Source organism: Salmo salar, chromosome 26 (genome assembly GCF_965601325.2).
Source record: "Salmo salar chromosome 26, fSalSal1, whole genome shotgun sequence".
Lineage (NCBI taxonomy): Eukaryota > Metazoa > Chordata > Actinopteri > Salmoniformes > Salmonidae > Salmo > Salmo salar.
In genome coordinates, this window is record NC_138316.1 from 38,054,487 (window position 1) to 38,073,464 (window position 18,978).

General features: G+C 47.6%; 1 protein-coding gene across 1 annotated transcript in view; it reads right to left on the bottom strand.

The window, feature by feature from the left end:
* Nucleotides 1-368: 368 nt before the first annotated feature.
* LOC145864265 (A disintegrin and metalloproteinase with thrombospondin motifs 17) overlaps nt 369-18,978 on the bottom strand; it is a 67,182-nt gene continuing 48,572 nt past the window's right edge. Inside the window, exons 8-9 of the mRNA XM_082969690.1 lie at nt 8,248-8,425; nt 369-8,019 (exon numbers count right to left, since the gene is read on the bottom strand). Coding sequence (XP_082825816.1) covers nt 7,868-8,019; nt 8,248-8,425 — 330 coding nt within the window. The 3' untranslated portion in view covers nt 369-7,867. The remainder of the gene's footprint in view (nt 8,020-8,247; nt 8,426-18,978) is intronic.

An 18,978-nucleotide genomic window follows, 5' to 3' on the forward strand; every position in this document is an offset into this window, starting at 1 on the left:
GACTTCAGCCAACGCTCTCTCATAGAATTCTGCTGAAGCTTTCTCATTCAAGACTTCAGCCAACGCTCTCTCATAGAATTCTGCGGAAGCTTTCTCATTCAAGACTTCAGCCAACGCTCTCTCATAGAATTCTGCGGAAGCTTTCTCATTCAAGACTTCAGCCAACGCTCTCTCATAGAATTCTGCGGAAGCTTTCTCATTCAAGACTTCAGCCAACGCTCTCTCATAGAATTCTGCGGAAGCTTTCATCCCTAGAATTCTGCAGAAGCTGGTTGGTTCTGCATGAACCCATTTTAACTGTTTCTAAAGTCAGCTGTTTTAACAACACAAGAAAAAAGGATAAGAAAATCAATTTCAGAAACATAACATCATATTTGTCCCCATGTAAAATCACATTTTATTATGTCAAAAATAAAACAAATCAACTTGCAGTAGACTTTAAAAATATATATATTTCCAATCATTCAGATTTGTACTTAGATTTCTGTTAAGGTCACATTTGTCTGTGAATCTTGGAGTATCACTGTATAACAGTACAGGTATAGAATGACTATAAGGCACATTAACAAAAAAACTCAAATGGTTAAATCACTGTAAAACAACACATTCATTTATTTAAGTGTTAACAGTTCAAAACTTATTTTAAACTGAATCAGCACCATAAAATACATGTAGTGGCAATTTATGTACCAAACATATGTGCAACTACAATAACGTACAGTACAGGAATATTTAAGCATATTTGCACTATATCAGTAACATAGCAGTTGAAGAAGGTTGCAACAATTACTCATAAAAAAGCAGCTACTTTTCTCTATTAAATAATTTAAAAAAATGTTAATCCACAATTACATATGGGAAAACAGCAACAACAACAACAGAAACACAATACAGAGAACGTGAAACAAAGCTGGATTCCACAGTAGTGAATTATGTCGTCAGTTAGCACCATTCAAACCCCACAGGCTGTCTGGAGAGCCAGGACTGAGGCCTCTATTCAACACACACACACACACACCAACGGAAAGGGGTCAGAACTTTGAAATGTGATCCCACACTTGAGGTCAAGCCTCCTTTTTAACAGGTGTCATCCCCACTGCACCTGTATGGTATATTCACAGTCTCTCTAGCCACAACCACAGGGTCTCCATAGCCACAACCACAGGGTCTCCATAACCACAATCACAGGGTCTCCATAGCCACAACCACAGGGTCTCCATAGCCACAACCACAGGGTTTCCATAGCCACAACGACAGGGTCTCCATAGCCACAACCACAGGGTCTCCATAACCACAACCACAGGGTCTCCATAGCCACAACCACAGGGTCTCCATAGCCCCAACTACAGGGTCTCCATAGCCACAACCACAGGGTCTCCATAACCACAACCACAGGGTCTCCATAGCCACAACCACAGGGTCTCCATAGCCACAACCACAGGGTCTCCATAGCCCCAACTACAGGGTCTCCATAGCCACAACCACAGGGTCTCCATAGCCACAACCACAGGGTCTCCATAGCCACAACCACAGGGTCTCCATAGCCACAACCACAGGGTCTCCATAACCACAGGGTCTCCATAGCCACAACCACAGGGTCTCCATAGCCACAACCACAGGGTCTCCATAGCCCCAACTACAGGGTCTAGGCATAAGTTGGAATGGTATCATATTCTACCTGTAGGTACCAGAGTTGAAACAAGACCCACATGCCTCGGCCCCTCTATCCGTAACCAGTATCATTCAATTGCAGGCCAGGCCATAGGGTTTTATAGAGGGCCCACTTGCCATAAATTCTATTTTAGCATGGACATCACCTCACCATTGAGGTGTTACACCTTTTGAAGTAGTCAACTTGGTGGGACTTTTTCAGTCACAGAAGCCATTATGGCAAACGATGCAAATATGTGCCATCTGTCTAACTCTATGGGCCGGTCTCAGCTGTTTAAAGAGATTCTCCGGTAGTTTTGTTTACTTTTTAGCCAGTAGTACCGAAAGTAGCATTCACGAGCCATAAGTGGTCCCTGAAAATTGCGTACTGGTCCCGTGTGGCTCAGTTGGTAGAGCATGGTGTTTGCAATGCCAGGGTTGTGGGTTCGATTCCCACGGGGGATCAGCACGGGGGAAAGAAATGTATGAAATGTATGCATTCACTACTGTAAGTCGCTCTGGATAAGAGTGTCTGCTAAATGACTAAAATGTACTAAGTCACATACAGTATGTGCAGATATGTGCACCACGTCATTGCTCTCTCTCTCTCCTGCTCTTTCTCTGCTGTGTCCACTGAGCTGTTGGGCCCAACCTCATTGAATAACTGGGCATGCATCTTGCTAGTGGTCACTCAAATGTGAGGGGCTGAAGCTTATTGGCTAGAACTCAAATTGCTAGGAGGCTGGCCCACGAGGGGGAAATGTCAGGAAGATGGCTTGGCACAGCTTCTAACTAGGAATTTCTGCCTAATTGAGGCAAGACAGTGATTATGCATGTATGAACTACACATTGACACATCCAGTCCAAAGTGGGAGGGTTACAAAATACTTTCTTATTCACAAAGTACCGGAGCATGTCTTTAACCGTGATGTTTTCTTTACAAGTCTGTCTTCAAAGTGTGAACAGTGTGACCTTTTCAATGAAGATCTCACCACTGACGGCTCGTACCACAGAGACATGCATCGATTACACACACGCATGCAAACACACACACACACACACACACACACACACACACACACACACACACACACACACACACACACACACACACACACACACACACACACACACACACACACACACACACACACACACACACACACACACACGGTACTGCCAGGGTGGTCCTCTGTCCTACATGTTCTGAACACGTAGGTAAACGGTACCATGTTAGATTGTTTGATTGATTAATGATTCCCTGCTCTGAAGGGTTGGGAATGTGGGACTCAGGAGTTCTGAGAGCTGGGCTGTTTGTTTTCTCTGTTCTGACCAGGCCCATATCAGCTCTTATCCCAATACTGGGGACTCTGCCTGGGGGCCAAGGTCTCTGCCTGGGGTCTGCCTGGGGGCCAGGGTCTCTGCCTGGGGGCTTCCTGGGGGCCAGGGTCTCTACCTGGGGGCTTACTGACCTGGGGGTCAGGGTCTCTACCTGGGGGTCAGGGTCTCCACCTGGGGGTCAGGGTCTCTACCTGGGGGACAGGGTCTCTGCCTGGGGGTCAGGATCTCTACCTGGGGGACAGGGTCTCTGCCTGGGGGTCAGGATCTCTACCTGGGGGTCAGGGTCTCTACCTGGGGGACAGGGTCTCTGCCTGGGGGTCAGGATCTCTACCTGGGGGCCAGGGTCTCTACCTGGGGGTCAGGATCTCTACCTGGAGGACAGGGTCTCTAACTGGGGGACTGGATCTCTACCTGGGGGTCAGGGTCTCTACCTGGGGGTCAGGGTCTCCATCTGGGGGTCAGGGTCTCTACCTGGAAGCCAGGGTCTCTACCTGGGGGCTGCCTGGGGGTCAGGGTCTCTACCTGGGAGCCAGGGTCTCTACCTGGGGGCTGCCTGGGAGCCAGGGTCTCTACCTGGGGGCTAACTGATTAGTCATGGTGGTCTCCATAGACCACAAAGAACCAGGCTAGAAATATAGATATACACTACATAGACTGGTAACTCTAGATCTGTTTCTGCTTCAGCCAACTCCAAGAACCAAGATAACTAGGCCAGTGACATCGATATACAGTACAGAGCTGAATGTTACGTAATACCCTTGGAAAGTGGTTAAAGCGTCAATCAGCAGTTAAAACGATCAAAAAAGTCTGGAGAAATGTAACTACTCTAAAATTCATAGACCGAGCTATGGATGCAAGGACTGACCATCCATGATATGAAACTGCTCATTTTAACCATGTTTCAAGGCTTTATAGTGTTTGTGGAGTAAAACAAGCATTTGGGGTTCTGATGGGGTAAGACAGTTGACCTGAGCTCATTTATAAATCAAACAATGTATGTAGCAACTGCAGATTACCCCTTTAAGTCATAATCCGTAAAACGTGAACACAACTGCAGATTACCCCTTTAAGTCATAATCCGTAAAACGTGAACACAACTGCAGATTACCCATTTAAGTCATAATCCGTAAAACGTGAACACAACTGCAGATTACCCCTTTAAATCATAATCTGTAAAACGTGAACACAACTGCAGATTACCCCTTTAAGTCATAATCTGTAAAACGTGAACACAACTGCAGATTACCCTTTTAAGTCATAATCTGTAAAACGTGAACACAACTGCAGATTACCCATTTAAATCATAATCTGTAAAACGTGAACACAACTGCAGATTACCCCTTTAAGTCATAATCTGTAAAACGTGAACACAACTGCAGATTACCCCTTTAAGTCATAATCTGTAAAACGTGAACACAACTGCAGATTACCCATTTAAATCATAATCTGTAAAACGTGAACACAACTGCAGATTACCCCTTTAAGTCATAATCTGTAAAACGTGAACACAACTGCAGATTACCCCTTTAAGTCATAATCTGTAAAACGTGAACACAACTGGAGTCACTTCGTCCTTTTTGGATAAAGAATGTCTGTGATAACTAACTGTACATTATTTACAGTCAGTTATCTACTGCACCATCCTTTTGTAGCAAACATAACGCTGCCTCCATTCATGTTTACATGCTGATGTTTGTGACGTCTACTTGGGTCACACTCATGCACAAGGGCAAGCTGTTGAAATCGGTGTAAGCCTCACATTGTGTTTGAATGATTGTTTAATAGTTAAAACCAATTTCAAGTTTGATGATGTATGGAAACGTTAACAAGCACCAGGTTTGGAGTAAGTGTAAAGTTTGAAGATGTATGGAAATGTTAACAAGCACCAGGTTTGGAGTAAGTGTAAAGTTTGATGATGTATGGAAACGTTAAACAAGCACCAGGTTTGGAGTAAGTGTAAAGTTTGATGATGTATGGAAACGTTAACAAGCACCAGGTTTGGAGTAAGTGTAAAGTTTGAAACCAGAGACTAGTTTACGTCACATTTGGTACATCGTCATGATGACGCACACCTCAAGCACCAAGGGAGGACAACAGACATACACATGACACAGGGATTTTTGTTTTACAACGAACCTAACAATCTAGCTGCAACCTGCTTCACCGAGATAGCTCAGTTGGTTCATGGAGCGTAGTTGGAGTAAGGTGTTAACGACACTGGGTTGTAGATTCCACTCACATATACAGTACTGAATACACTGTATGTGGTTAACTGTAGGACAAAAGTAACTTAAGAGACATCTAATCTTCTCTTAAGTTACACCCCCACCACTGCACTGTCTCCAACATTGGATCCTCAAGAGAGAGACGGATGCTACATGGGCTGTCCAAGGCCTTCAGGTGAGCCTAGGGAATAGTGGGTCTCCTATCGTTAGCTTGATCATTTCAATGTAGAACTACAGTACCTTACAACGGCTTTTGGCTAGTTTTAAATAACAACAACCGCCAAAAAATGACAATGACATCAACAAAAAACATCAACAAAATGCAAGTACACCTAGTCTATAGTGGAACTAAGGGACAAATCCTAACTTGAGATCCAAACGTGGAACCAAGACTTAGCTTATGGGTTGATGTCAATGCGAAATTCACGTTATCTCAAGTCATCAAGTTACGGTTTGTCCCTAAGAGAAGAAACCAGGGTCATGTTCATTAAAGCACACAACAGAAAAAGTTTTTAAACGTTGCAACGGAAAAAAGAAAATGAGCGTTTCTTATTGAACAAGTTCAAGTAGTCCCTACCTGTTTCAGTCCATCTGGTGCCTAATGAACACGACCCAGGTCTCTTGGCCCAGCCTAGTGAGTGGCCAGCCAGTGGCTTGGTGAATACAGGGCCAGCTGAACTAAACACAAGAGAATATGCAGTCCCACTTTATCTGAATTTTCCCCTACAGATCTACATGCTCAGACTACGTACAAACTACCATTTGGATGTATTACATGTCAACTGCACCTCTGTTAACATGCAATAACAAAGTACTTACAGGTCTTTCAATGTACGTGTGTGTAAGTACTGTATGTATGTCACAGGCGGCTGGTGGCACCTTAATTGGGAAGGACGGGCTCATAGTAACAGATGGAACGGAATAAATGGAATGGTTTCAAACACATGATACCATTCCATTCACTCCATTCCAGCCATTATTATGAGCAGTCCTCCCCTCACCAGCCTCCTGTGATGTACATACATTATATCTATGTAAGTAAGGGAAAGGGGAATGGTATCATGTATTTTATGTGTTTGAAACCATTCCATTTTTTCCATTACTATGAGCCCATCCTTCCCAATTAAGGTGCCACCAGCCGCATATTCTGTATATTCTCTTGTGTTTAGTTCAGCAGGCCCTGTATTCACCAAGCCACTGGCTGGCCACTCACTAGACTGGGTCAGTTGGACAACCTAGTCAACTGAATGTATTCAACTGAAATGTGTCTTCCGCATTTAACCCAACCCCTCTGAATCAGAGAGGTGCGGGGGGCTGACTTAATCGACATCTTCGGCACCCAGGGAACGGGGAGTCAACTGCCTTGCTCAGGGGCAGAACAACAGATTTTTACCTTGTCAGGGATTTGATCCAGCAACCTTTCAGTTACTGGCCCAAAGCTTTAACCACTAGGCTACCTGCCGCTCCAAGTAACATACAATTACTCATATTCAGCCACCCTAGCTGTATTCTTAGATTCGGTGTGTGCATTTGAAAATCGGACATGGTGTAAAAAAAATTTTTTGCCCCTTTTCTCCCCAATTTCAGGGTATCCAATTGTTAGTAGTTACTGTCTTGTCGCTGCAACTCCCGTATGGACTCGGGAGAGGCAAAGGTTGAGAGCCATGCGTCCTCCGAAACACAACCCAACCAAGCCGCACTGCTTCTTGACACAGCACTCATCCAACCCGGAAGCTAGCCGCACCAATGTGTCGTACACCTAGCAACCTGATCAGCGTGCACTGTGCCCGGCCCGCCACAGGAGTCGCTAGTGCGCGATGAGACAAGGATATCCCTGCCAACCAAACCCTCCCTAACCCAGACGATGCTAGGCCAATTGTGCGCTGCCCCATGGGCCTCCCGGTCGGCTGCGACAGAGCCTGGGCTCGAACCCAGAGTCTCTGGTGGCACAGCTGGCACTGCGATGCAGTGCCTTAGACCACTGCGCCACCCGGGATGCCATGAAAATCAGACATGTTTTGATAGTTCACTGAGCATCTATAGACAATCTGACAACAATGAACTTTCGTGTTATCACATATGTTAACGCTAATGTTAAATCACACTGTACAAGAAACGTTGACGCGACAGGCTACCCACCGAGAAACTCCCCAGACTTCGAAGTCCCTCGCTTTGGTTTACAGCAATAAAACAAGATAAAGAAGGTTTTCAAGTCTTCATGACAACAGCAAGCTTATGATCCCACTTGAAATGGTCTCTGCACTCATTTCCACTTTTTTCTCCAAAATTGAATGTCCTATAACTAATAATAAGAATATGAATAATTCAGTAAAAACATCTGTAACTCTTTACTTAAAGCTGGCCGGCATAAAGACCTGCCATGAGACCCTTACAATATATTTGTATCATCTCCTGAAGCAGTCTAAATAACAGCCATTTTGAGTCGGTTAACATACTGATACATAGAGACATATCATATCATAAGCCTTATTATAACACATTATAAAGGCTCATTCATGCTTATAACGACTTACAAAGCATTATACCCGCAAGCTTTAAGTCAAGTGTTACAGAAGCATCTAAAATCGTAGCACTAGGTGAAGTGTGTGTCTGTCTGTCTGTGTACAGTATGTGTGCGAGTGCTTTCATCATTAACTCTTGCGGGGTGTTTTGTTGGCGTAGAAGTCTCTGCAGGTGTCACAGCAGCGCTGGTACCATCTCATGTCCTGGCACAGGTTCTTCTCTCGGATCACACGGCAGTACACAGTCCACTGGTCTCCTGTGCACTTGTAGGTCAGAGCAGCTGGAGAGGAACAAGGACACAGAGGAACAAGGGCACAGGGGCCACGTCAACAGACAGAGAAACACAGTACACACGTGCACCCACTTATGTCCACACACACACACACACACACACACACACACACACACACACACACACACACACACACACACACACACACACACACACACACACACACACACACACACACACACACACACACACACACACACACACAAACTATGTTACCTAATCTGGGGGAGGTGATGGTGTTGACGTTGACTTTGTCATTGCAGGCCTCCTGGTGACAGGGCCGGTAGGTGGGTGGTCTGAACACCACGGGGCAGTCATTACCGTGGCGACCTGTCACTCTGTGCATACATTGGACCACTCTGGACTGCAGGCCCTTCCCACAGGATGATGAGCACTGGAAAGATCCAATCACTTGAGTTACTTTCTCTTCCAAACTCGAGAGGAAGTATTTTGACAGAGGCTGGAGGTAGGGGGCTGGAGGTAAGGGGCTGGAGGTAGGGGGCTGGAGGTAAGGGGCTGGAGGTAAGGGGCTGGAGGTAGGAGCTGGAGGTAGGGGGCTGGAGGTAGGGGGCTGGAGGTAGGAGCTGGAGGTAGGGGGCTGGAGGTAAGGGGCTGGAGGTAGGAGCTGGAGGTAGGGGGCTGGAGGTAAGGGGCTGGAGGTAGGAGCTGGAGGTAAGGGGCTAGGAGAAACAAACATGGATTGGGGCCAAAGAAAGAGGACTTTGATATTCTAAGCTCGGAAACACCAGAGGCGACAGACAACAGATTCCCATTGTACACAGGCCTGTGTCTTGGCAGCCAACAGCTATAGCCTCGTCCAATGATTAACACTGAACAACAGTGGTTCCCAGGCCCTCGATTCAAGAGGGCGGATTTACTATTCGCTTCACAGAGACGCAATTAGTGGAAGCCATTTCAATAGCTATTGTAAACGGCCCGGTGTTCTACCAAAGGACTTGTTGACTTGACACTGTTCTCTCCTTACTGCTGCGAGGAGAGCTAAAACAATCCGATTATCATGATCCCACATCTCTATAGGTAATTAGAATGATTCTCAGAAGGTTTTTTCACCAAGCTTTCATTATCGCTGATGAACATGATCACAATGAGATAAGTCTATGAGATAAGGCCCTGGAGAGACACACACACACAGAGGAAAGCACACACATACTGCCAAACACAGACACAGACACACACACACACACACACACACACACACACACACACACACACACACACACACACACACACACACACACACACACACACACACACACACACACACACACACACACACACACACACACACACACACACACACACACACACACACCACTGCTAACACACAAACAAACAAATTAAAACACAAACAAAGAGACAGAGAGAACATTATCTGAAACATCATTAGGAGACAAGCTGATGGGGACACGATCATAGCAACACTCCCATAAGACTTTTACTGTATCCCAAATGACACCCTATCCCCTATAGAGCCCATAAGGCTTTGGTCAAAAGTAGTTCACTATAAAGGGAACAGGGTGGCATTTGGGATGCACATAGCTCTAATATCATAGCCACATCCCTAGAGGCATGACCTCCTCATAACTCACAACAACACCACAATTGAATCAGCAGCTTATCCGAATGATATTCTAATTCATGCTAATAGACTTATGGTCTGATAGTGGTGGGAAGAGAGGAGATGAGGAGAGCCGGTCAGTTTATTGTCCAGCGTTGGGGGAGTGGGACAGAGGAGTAATTTGAGGACTTTAAAGGTGCAATTGGGGATTCAAAGAACAACAACAATGGACACCCCACCACGTATCTGAGTCATTAGTTTTAAATTCCAGAATTCCCCTTTAACATCATTAGGAGAGAAAATGAGGTAATACATTCAGGATGGTTAGAGGATGGGGGGGAGTAACACTATTAGCACAGGGTCAGAACAACACACCAGATATAAGCTAAATGGAGGCCAACAGTTATTCCTGTTATTAGATTTCCAAAATGAGAAACTGACCGAGACGCTGGCACCTGAACGTCCTTTCATCAGGTACGTGACATAGAACTTTTCAGACAGAAAATGGGTGGCATGTTGGAAAGTGAAACCCATCCCCAGCTCTCTCCACCATTCCCAGCTTTCTTCCCCAGCTCCATCCCCAGCTCTCTTCACCATTCCCAGCCCCATCTTCCCCAGCTCCATCCCCAGCTCTCTCCCAGACCCATCTTCCCCAGCTCTCTCCCAGCTCCATCCCCAGCTCTCTCCCAGACCCATCTTCCCCAACTCCATCCCCAGCTCTCTCCCAGACCCATCTTCCCCAGCTCTCTCCCAGCTCCATCCCCAGCTCTCTCCCAGACCCATCTTCCCCAACTCCATCCCCAGCTCTCTCCCAGTCCCATCTTCCCCAGCTCCATCCCCAGCTCTCTCCCAGCTCCATCCCCAGCTCTCTCCCAGTCCCATCTTCCCCAGCTCCATCCCCAGCTCTCTCCCAGTCCCATCTTCCCCAGCTCCAACCCCAGCTCTCTCCCAGTCCCATCTTCCCCAGCTCCATCCCCAGCTCTCTCCCAGACCCATCTTCCCCAGCTCTCTCCCAGCTCCATCCCCAGCTCTCTCCCAGACCCATCTTCCCCAACTCCATCCCCAGCTCTCTCCCAGTCCCATCTTCCCCAGCTCCATCCCCAGCTCTCTCCCAGCTCCATCCCCAGCTCTCTCCCAGTCCCATCTTCCCCAGCTCCATCCCCAGCTCTCTCCCAGTCCCATCTTCCCCAGCTCCAACCCCAGCTCTCTCCCAGTCCCATCTTCCCCAGCTCCATCCCCAGCTCTCTCACAGCTCCATCCCCAGCTCTCTCCCAGTCCCATCTTCCCCAGCTCCATCCCCAGCTCTCTCCCAGTCCCATCTTCCCCAGCTCCATCCCCAGCTCTCTCCCAGCTCCATCTTCCCCAGCTCCATCCCCAGCTCTCTCCCAGCTCCATCTTCCCCAGCTCCATCCCCAGCTCTCTCCCAGCTCCATCCTCAGCTCTCTCCCAGCTCCATCCCCAGCTCTCTCCCAGCCCCATCCGCAGCTCTCTCCCAGCCACATCCCCAGCTCTCTCCCAGCCACATCCCCAGCTCTTTCCCAGCTCCATCCCCAGCTCTCTCCCAGCTCCATCCCCAGCTCTCTCCCAGCTCCACCCCTAGCTCTCTCCCAGCCCCATCCCCAGCTCTCTCTCAGCTCCACCCCCAGCTCTCTCCCAGCCCCATCCCCAGCTCTCTCCCAGCTCCATCCCCAGCTCTCTCCCAGCTCCATCCCCAGCTCTTTCCCAGCTCCATCCCCAGCTCTCTCCCAGCCCCATCCCCAGCTCTCTCCCAGCTCCATCCCCAGCTCTCTCCCAGCTCTCTCCCAGCTCCATCCCCAGCTCTCTCCCAGCTCCATCTTCCCCAGCTCCATCCCCAGCTCTCTCCCAGCTCCATCCCCAGCTCTCTCCCAGCTCCATCTTCCCCAGCTCCATCCCCAGCTCTCTCCCAGACCCATCTTCCCCAACTCCATCCCCAGCTCTCTCCCAGTCCCATCTTCCCCAGCTCCATCCCCAGCTCTCTCCCAGCTCCATCCCCAGCTCTCTCCCAGTCCCATCTTCCCCAGCTCCATCCCCAGCTCTCTCCCAGTCCCATCTTCCCCAGCTCCAACCCCAGCTCTCTCCCAGTCCCATCTTCCCCAGCTCCATCCCCAGCTCTCTCACAGCTCCATCCCCAGCTCTCTCCCAGTCCCATCTTCCCCAGCTCCATCCCCAGCTCTCTCCCAGCTCCATCTTCCCCAGCTCCATCCCCAGCTCTCTCCCAGCTCCATCTTCCCCAGCTCCATCCCCAGCTCTCTCCCAGCTCCATCCTCAGCTCTCTCCCAGCTCCATCCCCAGCTCTCTCCCAGCCCCATCCGCAGCTCTCTCCCAGCCACATCCCCAGCTCTCTCCCAGCCACATCCCCAGCTCTTTCCCAGCTCCATCCCCAGCTCTCTCCCAGCTCCATCCCCAGCTCTCTCCCAGCTCCACCCCTAGCTCTCTCCCAGCCCCATCCCCAGCTCTCTCTCAGCTCCACCCCCAGCTCTCTCCCAGCCCCATCCCCAGCTCTCTCCCAGCTCCATCCCCAGCTCTCTCCCAGCTCCATCCCCAGCTCTCTCCCAGCTCCATCCCCAGCTCTCTCCCAGCTCCATCCCCAGCTCTCTCCCAGCTCCATCCCCAGCTCTCTCCCAGCTCCATCCCCAGCTCTCTCCCAGCTCCATTACAGAACACCTGACAGTCCAATCAGGCTCCTCTACTAGGTGTGTTAACAGGGAAAGGTCAGTGTCGGGTGGCTTTCATTTAAAAGCCCTTTAAAAAGCCTGTTAGAATATGTGGAGGTAGAGGAACACTAGTCAGTGTCTCCGTCCCACATAGCAACCTGTTACTGACAGTAGTGCACTACTTTTGAACAGAGCCCTATGGGGCCCTGAACAAAAGTAGTGCACTATATAGGGAATAGGGTGCCATTTTGAACAGACAGTGTTGTGTAACTGGAAAAGAACACCTTGGGAAGATTAAAGGAATTACGGCAGCAGCTCTGTCAGAATGTCTAAATGCCGGACTGAAGTCCCTTCTCAGTGGGAATGGTGAGGTAGGGTGCGTCTCAAATGGCACTCTATTCTCTTTATAGTGCACTACTTTTGAACAGAGCTGCATGGGCCCTGGTCAAAAGTAATGCACTGTATATGGCAGTGTTTCCCATGTCATCGGAGCCCAGGGAGCAGTTGTTGTTGGGGGTTAACTGCCTTACTGTAGTGCTCCTGAATGAAGTGATTCTTACTACTAACAGTGTGTGTGTGTAAACAAGGGGAGAGTGCAACTTCTTGGAATAAAATGCAGCTCTGTAATAGCCCGTTTGGATTAACAAACCCCCTCTAGAATGTTCTGATGAAGGATTAGTGGAGATTACTGTTAATGAGAACTGGGCTATGGCATCTACACCGTCTGCACACACACAGACAGACAGCACACACACACACAAACACACACAAAACCTTCAGATGTTCTCCAGCTTGTCTGATGATGACTGAACCAGATGTGCTAACGCAGCGCCCTCACAGAGCTCCAGGTAGACATTACACCGATCTAACGCAGCCCCCTCACAGAGCTCCAGGTAGACATTACACCGATCTAACGCAGCCCCCTCACAGAGCTCCAGGTAGACATTACACCAATCTAACGCAGCCCCCTCACAGAGCTCCAGGTAGACATTACACCGATCTAACGCAGCCCCCACACAGAGCTCCAGGTAGACATTACACCGATCTAACGCAGCCCCCACACAGAGCTCCAGGTAGACATTACACCGATCTAACGCAGCCCCCACACAGAGCTCCAGGTAGACATTACACCGATCTAACGCAGCCCCCACACAGAGCTCCAGGTAGACATTACACCGATCTAACGCAGCCCCCTCACAGAGCTCCAGGTAGACATTACACCGATCTAACGCAGCCCCCTCACAGAGCTCCAGGAAGACTTTACACCGATCTAACGCAGCCCCCTCACAGAGCTCCAGGTAGATATTACACCGATCTAACGCAGCCCCCTCACAGAGCTCCAGGTAGACATTACACCGATCTAACGCAGCCCCCTCACAGAGCTCCAGGTAGACATTACACCGATTTAACGCAGCCCCCTCACAGAGCTCCAGGTAGACATTACACCGATCTAACGCAGCCCCCACACAGAGCTCCAGGTAGACATTACACCGATCTAACGCAGCCCCCTCACAGAGCTCCAGGTAGACATTACACCGATCTAACGCAGCCCCCTCACAGAGCTCCAGGGAGACATTACACCGATCTAACGCAGCCCCCTCACAGAGCTCCAGGTAGACATTACACCGATCTAACGCCGCCCCCTCACAGAGCTCCAGGTAGACATTACACCGATCTAACGCAGCCCCCTCACAGAGCTCCAGGTAGACATTACACCGATCTAACGCCGCCCCCTCACAGAGCTCCAGGTGGACATTACACCGATCTAACGCAGCCCCCTCACAGAGCTCCAGGTAGACATTACACCGATCTAACGCAGCCCCCTCACAGAGCTCCAGGTAGACATTACACCGATCTAACGCAGCCCCCACACAGAGCTCCAGGTAGACATTACACCGATCTAACGCAGCCCCCTCACAGAGCTCCAGGTAGACATTACACCGATCTAACGCAGCCCCCACACAGAGCTCCAGGTAGACATTACACCGATCTAACGCAGCCCCCTCACAGAGCTCCAGGTAGACATTACACCGATCTAACGCAGCCCCCACACAGAGCTCCAGGTAGACATTACACCGATCTAACGCAGCCCCCTCACAGAGCTCCAGGTAGACATTACACCGATCTAACGCAGCCCCCTCACAGAGCTCCGGGTAGACATTACACCGATCTAACGCAGCCCCCTCACAGAGCTCCGGGTAGACATTACACCGATCTAACGCAGCCCCCTCACAGAGCTCCGGGTAGACATTACACCGATCTAACGCAGCCCCCACACAGAGCTCCAGGTAGACATTACACCGATCTAACGCAGCCCCCTCACAGAGCTCCAGGTAGACATTACACCGATCTAACGCAGCCCCCTCACAGAGCTCCAGGTAGACATTACACCGATCTAACGCAGCCCCCTCACAGAGCTCCAGGTAGACATTACACCGATCTAACGCCGCCCCCTCACAGAGCTCCAGGTAGACATTACACCGATCTAACGCAGCCCCCACACAGAGCTCCAGGTAGACATTACACCGATCTAACGCAGCCCCCTCACAGAGCTCCAGGTAGACATTACACCGATCTAACGCAGCCCCCACACAGAGCTCCAGGTAGACATTACACCGATCTAACGCAGCCCCCTCACAGAGCTCCAGGTAGACATTACACCGATCTAACGCAGCCCCCACACAGAGCTCCAGGTAGACATTACACCGATCTAACGCCGCCCCCTCACAGAGCTCCAGGTAGACATTACACCGATCTAACGCAGCCCCCTCACAGAGCTCCAGGTAGACATTACCCCGATCTAACGCAGCCCCCTCACAGAGCTCCAGGTAGACATTACACCGATCTAACGCAGCCCCCACACAGAGCTCCAGGTAGACATTACACCGATCTAACGCAGCCCCCTCACAGAGCTCCAGGTAGACATTACACCGATCTAACGCAGCCCCCACACAGAGCTCCAGGTAGACATTACACCGATCTAACGCAGCCCCCACACAGAGCTCCAGGTAGACATTACACCGATCTAACGCAGCCCCCTCACAGAGCTCCAGGTAGACATTACACCGATCTAACGCAGCCCCCTCACAGAGCTCCAGGTAGACATTACACCGATCTAACGCAGCCCCCTCACAGAGCTCCAGGTAGACATTACACCGATCTAACGCAGCCCCCAGACAGAGCTCCAGGTAGACATTACACCGATCTAACGCAGCCCCCTCACAGAGCTCCAGGTAGACATTACACCGATCTAACGCAGCCCCCTCACAGAGCTCCAGGTAGACATTACACCGATCTAACGCAGCCCCCACACAGAGCTCCAGGTAGACATTACACCGATCTAACGCAGCCCCCTCACAGAGCTCCAGGTAGACATTACACCGATCTAACGCAGCCCCCTCACAGAGCTCCAGGTAGACATTACACCGATCTAACGCAGCGCCCTCACAGAGCTCCAGGTAGACATTACACCGATCTAACGCAGCCCCCACACAGAGCTCCAGGTAGACATTACACCGATCTAACGCAGCCGATCTAATGCTGATTGGCTAACAGCCATGGTATATCAGACAGTATACTAGTATGACAGTATGACAAAACACTTATTCTTACTGCTCTAGTTACGTTGGTAACCAGTTTATAATAGCAATAAGGCATTTCGGGGTTTGTGATATATGGCCAATATTCCACGGCTAAGGGCTGAATCCAGGCACTCAACGTTGCATCATGCATAAGAACAGCCCTTAGCCATGGTATATTGGCCATAAACCACACCCCCTCGTGCCTTATTGCTTAATTAATAAAGACTGTGTGGTTCAATCCCTGAATGCTGATTGGCTGACAGCTGTGTTATATATTGGTCATGTACCACACCTCCTCGGGCCTTATTGTTTAATTAAAGGCTGTGTGGTACCCTCTATCTGAAATATTCCAGTCAAGGAAAGAGTAACATACCTTGGGATTACCATATCTAAGAATCAATAGGAAAGATGCTCATTAAACTTAAATTCCATTATTGAAAAAAACAAAAAGAGGTTGAACCAATTGTTGCAGAGGGATTCCTCCTTGAAAGGTTGAGTATTGCTTTCCAAAGCTGAGGGTATCTCCAGAAGCTTAGTCTCTACATCTTGACAACACAATAGGTAAAGCTGTTGACCAGATGTTTTTCAACTTCATCTGGAAAAATTATACACATTATATTAGGAAATCTGTTGTCATGGACGCATATGAATATGGTGCTAGAATTTTCTTTTTAATGATTTCCCTACTTTGAATAATACTTTGAAGGTAAATTGGGCCAAACATTTCTTAAAGAATCCAACTTCAATTTGGAATTTCATCCCTCATTATATCTCCTGTTTTGCTGGCTTCAATTTTATTTTGCTTTGTAACTATAACATTGATAAGATTCAAAATGATCTGCTTTCATAGACACATGTCCTTAGTGTGGTATTAAAATATAAACATCACTGTCACGCTGGTATGAAGGGTCGGGAGACAGGCGCAGGAATGCGTAATATTTTTTTTATTAAGCCCAAATTACGGCGTGCCGTGTAAAGGCACGGGGACGAAGACCAAACAAACACGTAACAAAACACAGGGTTGAACCCCAAACAAAAGAGCGAGGAGTACCTCAAATAAATAACACACACGCACAATGATTAACACACGGGACGAGACCCATAATCACCTGCTCAATCCACAACGGCATGAGAGCCAAAACACACAGCACAGGTACTCACACCACCAACGGACCTAGTAACAATAATCGACAAGACAATGGTGAACCAAAGGCACACTTATACAAGTACTAATCACTGGGAATAGGGGCCAGGTGTGCGTAATGATAGTTCCGGAGGGATCCGTGACAGTAATTTTTCCCCTCATAGGTATTTCATTTGGAACAATACGAACATTTTGTATAGAAACAAGTCTTTGTTTTTAGAACTGGGTTGATAATCATATCCTCCTGGTGAGTCACTTTTTAATGCAGAAGGGATGTTACTCAGTTCTGAAGATTTTTTTGAGCTCTTTACATATCCCTGTTACACCTAAAGAGTTTACATAGTCTTTGATGCTATTCCATCTGGAACTGTCATGCTGTTTAGAGGTGTAACCAGACCTCACCTCACCTCACCTTCTTTATTGATTTGATTTGAGATATCGTTGCTTAGTCCAGTTGACTCTCCAGGAGGAAAAATGTGTTTCTCCTTGCTCCCTCAGAACAATACGTGCTTTATTTCAAAGGAAATGTTATATATATATTCCTTACTTATAACTTACTGGAATACATTTGTTAATAATATCTGTTGGAAAAATGTTTGGTTATTACCACACAAATAGCTGCTTATCTGCTTGTTAACAAGTTCAAAGAAGTCTCTTTCAGAATGATCCATAAGTATTACCCTGTGAATCATTACCTAAAGAAACTGAAAAAAGACATTAACATGAACTGTACTTGTTGTGATGAGCATCCAGAAACTGTTTGGCATTTATTTTGGCATTGTCTACATGAAAGAGATATTTGTAGATTTAAAATTGACAATATTCTTGATGACTTTTGTTTATTATGGGAGAATGTACTGCTCGGTTTCCTTAACAATAACAAGGATAAATAAATAAAAATGTACCTCTTAAATTTAATTTTGCTAATGGGAAAATGTCGTATTCATATTCATTCATATTCATGTAAATTCACAAAGGAGTTCTAGCAGTAAAGTAAAATCATTCTACAGTCTTTGAACAGTCAACATGTCTTTTAAGGCCTTTTTATAATGAAACAATAAGGCATAAGGGGGTGTGATTTATGGCCAATATACCACGACTAACGGCTGTTATACCACATACCCCAGCCATATACCACATATCCCAGCCATATACCACATATCCCAGAGGTGCCTTATTGCTATTATAAACTGGTTCCCAACGTATTTAGAGCAGTAAAAATACATGTTTTGTCATACCCGTGGTATATGGTCTGATATACCATGGCTGTCAGCCAATCAGCCTTCAGGGCTCAAACCCCCCAGTTTATAATCTGTAATTTGTTGGAACATATATAGCGTATATGCTGTCCTTGTTTGTTCGTATACTTCCTGTATAACGCTGTCTCCATTAGTATTCTACTGTGTTGCTCCTGTCTCTATTTGATTAGTAAAGCGTTATAGCATGTTATTCTGTGTGGAGTATTGTAACCGCCCATATAGTAGTTATTTAGTTCCCCTTTGGGGAGGATATCTGGACAATTTGTACATTTATTAACTAAGATATGGGTGTTTTAATTCCTGGCAGTACATTACAGAACAGAACAGCTGAATGAGTTAGTTGAGGTTACAATCACACAGGATACGTCCCAAATGGTATCCTTTTCCCTATATAGTGCACAACCTACAGTGGGGGAAAAAAGTATTTGATCCTCTGCTGATTTTGTACGTTTGCCCACTGACAAAGAAAGGATCAGTCTATAATTTTAATGGTAGGTTTATTTGAACAGTGAGAGACAGAATAACAACAAAAATATCCAGAAAAACGCATGTCAAAAATGTTATAAATTGATTTGCATTTTAATGAGGGAAATAAGTATTTGACCCCCTCTAAATCAGAAATATTTCTGGCTCCCAGGTGTCTTTTATACAGGTAACGAGCTGAGATTAGGAGCACACTCTTAAAGGGAGTGCTCCTAACCGCAGCTTG